Source organism: Pristiophorus japonicus, chromosome 16, assembly GCF_044704955.1.
Source record: "Pristiophorus japonicus isolate sPriJap1 chromosome 16, sPriJap1.hap1, whole genome shotgun sequence".
Lineage (NCBI taxonomy): Eukaryota > Metazoa > Chordata > Chondrichthyes > Pristiophoridae > Pristiophorus > Pristiophorus japonicus.
The window spans coordinates 94,120,680-94,127,728 of NC_091992.1; the positions used below are offsets into that span (position 1 = coordinate 94,120,680).

The 7,049-nt window shown below is 39.7% G+C and overlaps 1 protein-coding gene across 1 annotated transcript in view; it reads left to right on the top strand.

The window, feature by feature from the left end:
• tbcd (tubulin folding cofactor D) overlaps window positions 1-3,997 on the top strand; it is a 400,428-nt gene extending 396,431 nt beyond the window's left edge. The window contains exon 39 of the mRNA XM_070857568.1: window positions 3,488-3,997. Coding sequence (XP_070713669.1) covers window positions 3,488-3,508 — 21 coding nt within the window. The 3' untranslated portion in view covers window positions 3,509-3,997. The remainder of the gene's footprint in view (window positions 1-3,487) is intronic.
• The last annotated feature ends 3,052 nt before the right edge of the window (window positions 3,998-7,049 follow it).

A 7,049-nucleotide genomic window follows, 5' to 3' on the forward strand; every position in this document is an offset into this window, starting at 1 on the left:
AGTGTTCCCATCTCTCATGAGAGTGTTGTTACTTTTCCTGACAATCCCGATACCTCATCACCCATCCCACTGATGGTGTCCAGGAGTGATCGGGTAACGTCAATGCTCTCCGCACTCATTGCCATCATCTGAACCACATCTGTTAGATCCTGCACTTCAGGAGAGCACAGTTGAGCTCTCCTTCCCCTCCTCACCCTGGATGTGGCTCTCTGCATCCCACTGAGGCCCGCAGCCTGGGATGGTGGGGCCATGGGTGTGCTTCGCTGCACCACACTGGAATCACCAGCCTTAGATGGTGGGAAACCATGGAATGTCCCACGAACACTCAAACCACTTAGGGAAGGGGCTGGTACCTCAGTGGGCAGCACCTGCACCTCCTCCATAGTGAGTACAACAATGGGGTCTTCATCCATTCCCTCCCCCTCACCCCCATGCTCTTGGTCTGGAAGGTGGGATTGGAAGATGTTCTCCTCTTCAGGCTCGTCCGCGTCTAAATCCTCTGCATCGTCAGGGTTGGCCTCAAGTTCTGCAAAATATAACAGAACAGATAAATAGTTAACAGCAGAGGAGGGGGCAGGGTGGGTGGCATGAGTAGGCTCTCACAGTGCAGGCAGCAGGCTGATATGAAGGACCATGATGAATGATAGCACATTGCATCAATCGAAGCATAGCTAGGCCGTGCAGTACTTAACATTTAGCAAAGCCAGATTGTGGAATTTGCAGAACTTACCCTCTCCCTCGAGTGTGAGCCCAGCTTGTGCAGTGGTGGTTGCTTTTCCCTAGGCAGAACCCATCAAAGTAGCGACCCTCTCTTCCAAGTGTGTCAGTGGCTGCAGATTTGCTGGGCCTCCTGTTCGAGTTCTTTCTCATTTGTTGTGTGCCACCTTCCTCAGCAAAGATGAAAACATAACTTTTTAGAGAGGGTGTCTTTTTACTGGGTGGGACATGTACAGCTGGTCACATTTACAATTGCAATTCCATTGAATAAATGAAAATATTACTTATACTAACTACTTGACCAAGGTCCTGCTACTTTTTGCACTGGCCTCCAGACCTCGGAGGTTGGTCACCATTGCACAGTAATCTTCTGTAAGTTGGTTCCAGCGTTTCTTCATTTCTTTTGATGGAACTTCTGGTTGACCTCTGCTGGTGTCCAGCTCGTGCCATCTGGCCTCAATCACAGTAACTAGTGCTTCCACTTCATCCTGTAAGAAATTCTTCGTCCTTGAGCCGTGTTGCATCTTGTATTGCAGCTCCGATTTTTCCAATGAGAATGAAAGTTCTCACACACAACTGGCTCTTTAAAAATGGCTGAATGCAGACCGGGAGCTGTACTGGGCACGCGCGCCCATAGGAATCCCATCAAAAGCATCTACTTTTTTTGCGCATGCGCAGAAGGGGCAGCATCATTTTTTCAGCGCAGACATTAGGCTCCACCCCCTGAGGCTACAGGACAGGCTGCGCGGCACCAATTTCAAAAATAGAACAGGGAAACTTGCTACTTTTTTTTGGAGTAGTTGGGACCAAGAAAAACGTGTGTAACTCTGGCAATACGGCAAAAAACAGCACTGGGGAAAATTGAGCCCATCATTTTTACTATCTGACCTTCACAAACCTTATCTAGACATTGAGAAAGATATCAGCCCTAGCAAGAGGTCACCTATTTGTGACTTAAAACTTTGCAAACTTACATATGCATTTCTGAAGTAAACTCAGCCAATGTGGAAACCAATTCATGTGTGTCAAAAAATGAGTGTTTTCCACAGGAATGGGGGAAATGTTTGAGAACTTCATTATTTTAGCATTAATTATCATTAAAATAAAGCTATTGTCAATGTTTGGATTGCTTTATCACAGCATGGCAAGCAATGAACCACATTTACTGTTGAAATAAGCACTGGAATTGGTATGGCTTACACCATGCTCTCTCTAGCTCCGAACGCCAGACAAATAACACTCTTGACATACCATATATCTCAAGCTATAACTACAGTTGAAGCAAATAAGTAAAATTATACATAAATTAAAGCAAGCACAGCAGATTTCACTCAGTCACAACATTTTACTTAACTCAAAGTCCCTGTTTCAAAATAGTAAATGTGTAACAGATCTTGGAAGTTATGCTCTTAGTGTGGAACAGACATCTGTGCTTGAGATGTTTTATGTGAGACTGGTTGTCATTGGAGCAAATTCTGGGCCTATATGTATAAATAACGTGCATTGTTTGGCAGGCATATTCTGTTGATCAAATAACTATTGGATATTTTTTTTTCCAAGGAAACATACAGAGAATACAAGACCAACATTAATAGCCATTAGGTGGCATAATGAGGATACATTTAGACTGTAGAGGACATATTTTTTTAGCCTCGCAGCTCTACCATTTAGAGGAATCATTTTCAAATCCTTATTTTGACTTTCTCTTCAGTGGGTGAATTTATGTGTGAACCAAGCCACTAAAAGATGCATTTCACAGTATCAGTCGACATTATTTTGGAGGGATGGAGAAACCAGTGGCAGCAGTTCTACTCTGCAAAAGCACAACTGGTTGTGGAGCTTTACTGGGAGCAGCCGGTGGCTTAGATTGTCCTCCTCTCCTAGCTGAAGGAGAATACAAAGCAACAGTATGGATTGAGGAAGGGGTTTATTTATTCATTTGTTTTAAGAAGTATTAATACAATATTTTCTTTTTTTTTTAATTACTTAAATGAAAACTTGATCTTTTTAAAAACCAGGTAAATTTCAGTCATTTGCTCATTGCACTGGTGTCTGCTGTGTCTCTAATAACACATGGATTTTTACAATTAACATTGTAGAAAAACGATTTAAATATTTAACAGGACTTCTTATAGAAGAAAAATCTTCAAGGAGAGCACATTATCCTTTCTATGTACTAGCCAATCTTTAGTGGTGTTGCTGGTGAGTAGTCTTGGGCCTGGAGCATGTGCTTGAAGGCAAGACTGCACCAGCACAGCAGGAGGCAAATGGAGAGGGAAATGTTATAATGGCGCCATTGGGTGTTCAGGGCTCAACATCCGAATAGTATTACTCCAACACCCGCATAGTGTTACTCCGACACCCGAGTAGTGTTACTCCGACTCTATTTCCAAATGAGGTCTGGAAACTTACCTGGTGCCCACTGTTCAGCATTTGCAGTTTGGTTAGCTGCTGCTGGACCAATCAGAAATCAAATAGGAACCCCACATTCACACAGACACAAAACTCTTACATAGGTCGATATTCTAAAATAGGTTTCAGGAGAATGTCTTATACATTGTATTTTTTCAAACTAATTTTTACTTTATTGAATTTCTCCAGAATAAATCTAAATAGGGTGATGCGCCTGCTAAAGTAAACCCTGTTTATCAAATATTTTAAAAATATTTACATGTGTATATATATTTATAAAATAAAATATAAATAACAACTTCCAATTACATAGCTTGGATTGAGGATTTTTTTTAATCCCCTTTTTTTGCAACCACAGCTGCACCAAGGCGTTGTATGATTGAAGATTTGCCATGTGTCTGGACAGACAAGGGCATGCAGAGAGCTAAATGTGTGTTCAGTCTACTATATGTCAGATGCCTTTCACAAACTGTTCCAATCTGGATGCCACTACAAAGCAAGCCGTGTAAGAAGATGACTGAAGAGCTGCTCAGCATGTGAAAATACACACGAATAAAGAGTAGACTGTGTTCAACCTCAGCATTCCCCTCCAGATGTTGTTCTTGATGTGGTTACCAATTTCCTTAAGATCCTACAGGGGGTAAAATGCTGAATAAGTCAAATCTAAATGCACTAATGTTAGCAAAATCTGTTTTTTTTTTAATGCAGTGTTTAGATGTAACCCTTCACCCACAAGATGGCACCTTTTCTCCCTCAACATCCTTTCCTCTGTTCAGGTGGACTGTACACGTGAGAATGTTCTGTATTGTATGATCAACCTGAACCTAACACATTCTTAAATAAAATCATGAGTTTTGCTTATACTCTATTGGGCTGTGGCTGAAGTTTTATTTGAACAATTTTCAAACAAATGCCTAAATCAAAAAATGCAGTTTAATAAAAATCCTTAAAGCCTGTCTACTACTCGAAACTTGAAGTGGTAGAATTCAGACCTTTGAAATATCTACCCATGTATAGACTGCCGATGTTTTCTTGTATTTTTCCACCACAATAAAGCCCAGTGTTATTATGGTACTAATTGCATGGTCCTGCAGACCTACAAATCTAACATCACTCCCATCGTTATCATTGGATCAGCTTCAAACTGCAAATCACAGCTGCTAAAGAAACCTACTATTTTTTTTTTAAATGCCAGCAATTCCCGTTACGGAAGGAGCATATTGTTTGAGTTGCAGTAAGTAACTCGAATTAACTTTAGTAAAGTAAGCAGTAATGCAAGTTGTTGATGAGTGTCAGAATTATGACGCAAGCTTCACTGTCACAGTTGATATCAATAGAGGCCCTATATACATTTTGTGTTGGTGTTAGCCATATGCACATTTCTGCATTTGGATCTATTTCTACGGTCTTAAGGAGATCCTAGGAGTCACATTGTGTTGCAAACACACTTGTATAGATCTGCTATACTGTAACAGTTCATATTAAGGACAAACTGCCCATAATTGAGACCGGTTCAAGTGATGGTGCATCCATCATCTCTTAAACAGATAGGATGTCTTATTTTATTTTTACATTAGTATTACGAACTATCTGAAGGTAGCATTTAAATATATATGTTTTAAATTGCTCTAATGCCTCTTCTGCCCTTTGCCTCCCCCTGCCCCCACCACCCTCCCAAATGGAGCCCTAGTTCCGGGTGTGATATTGAACCATCTCTTAATGAATTATTCACTGCTTAGGAAATACGATCTATCTGTAGAGGTTTGGAAATATACAGCTGATATCTGTTGAATACACATACACTCAATGGCCCAAAATTTGCTGGAGCGGGGCATCTTGCAGCGTGCCCAGTTCAGAGATGTTTTCCTGCACTCTTCAACTCAAATTTATTGCCCTGTAAATTCTGGTAACAGCACAGTGAGGGCAACAGGGTATCTTGGGACCTTGGTGAACAATGGGACAAAGAGTGTATCTCCTTAACCAATGAGATTTAAGGATTGAGAAATAAATAGAGGAAATACTGAGAAGGAGTGTAAATTAGAGTGGATGAGTTCAATGTCAAATCAGGAACAGAAAGAGAAATAAAGAGAGGGAAAGAAAAATTGGATTGAGAGAGAGAAAAAAAGAGACAAAGGAAAAGTAAAAATGTTTTAATATATATTTTTTAAATCTCCAATAACAGTTCACTACCTGAAGGAATGAGAGGAATGAGTCTCCACACTTTCAATTACTCACTTTCTGGGCTAGAGAGGTTAATTGGCAATCATTAACAATTATCATGTCGTTAAAAGGGTACTTGTGTTGTTAATTACTTGACTTAACTTTTGTGGTGAGTTTAATGGATAATTAATGTGCAAATGCAGCAGCTTCATGAAACTCTCAGTAAAGTTAAGTGCAAGATACCATTAAGAAGCTACCTCATGAATTTACACAATTCATGGTGTATCTCTTCCTTGCCACAAGTTGCTGGCTGATTTGTACACTAATAACAGTGTGCATCGTTCAAGGCTGTTATTTTTTTCAGCAAATTCCGGCTCAAAGTGATGGAATTGGCATGTTATATGCTAGCTAGGGCATTCCTCTTATAATTAAGAAAAATATATATTTTTCATTGCAAATTTTTATTTGGTAAACTATTGGTGGAAAAAGCCACAACACCAGTAAGTTTACCGTCAATACCAATTAAACTGCATTGTTCCTTTAATTTATAGTTAGCATATTTGATTACTGGATCATTTTGCTTGTTGGAAAATTAGTCACAAATAATTATAGGGACTTCTATAAAAAATATTCTCTAATTCAGACATTAAGGAGAAAAATACTATAGGAAATCAACTCCTTCATTCAAGTGGAATAATGCACAATTTGCACATTAGGTTTTACACAGCAAAGGAACCTGACTGATTTACTTCATAAAACCTGTTTGCCTTTCCCTCCTAGTGTGTCATTATCTTTCTCCTTTACCAGAAAATCCCATCATAATGGCTGTGCTAGGATTTACAAGATAATTATAGAGTTCTGTAATATCACATGCATAATATCACATCTCAAATAGCAACACACATATAGTGTATTGTATCTAACAATGATCAGTATTGGTAGTTGAGTCATTTCAAAGACTAGAGAGATCCAGATTTTCTGTCTTGTTAGCAGATCTCATCTGGGTGGTGGTAGTGGTGCTACAATCAGTCTAATTGCCTACAATTAGTGAGCAGAATATGTTTGGGTTTGGCTGTGGAGCCGTTTGTGGTTAAATAGCCTGCTGACACTCGCTGTCAATGCTGACACATAAATATTTGCTGGTTGGTTACAGAGGCCACCTCAGAATCATGGAGCTGTACTCCAGCAAGGACACAATGCCTTCGAGAGGAGAAAGATCGACAGAATCAATACCCAAGTTATCTACTGATCAAGAGACCTGATAATTGCAGGATTGAATTCCAAATACAGAATAAAATCGGATTAGCAACGTGAGGATGTCACAGGCAGCCAATGCCACCTTCCAATTTTAAAGATTAAAAACAATTACTTCATAATCCTTACCTAATAGTGACAAACCATACCCAGCCACTTGTGAGGTATGTAATTTAATGTTTGAAACTAAACAATGACAAGATTGACTCTTCCAGTCAGTCAAAAAAATTTAATTGAGACGGGGAATCAATTTAGCTCGTCTACCTTATCTTCGTTCAAAACTTATGGTACCTCCCTCATCACAACTACCGACAGCCTCTTGAGCAATTCCAGAGTTTTTGCTAACTTTACCTGATCTGGGAGACTAGTGCAGGTATTAAGTATACTCCATGCAAAGCAATGCTTCCTAGAACCAGTCCTGCATATGTCTTTCATTAATTTGTACTTTGCCTCCTTATCCTGAACTCTTGTTTTAATTTGAAATAGTGCTCCAGATTAACCTTTTC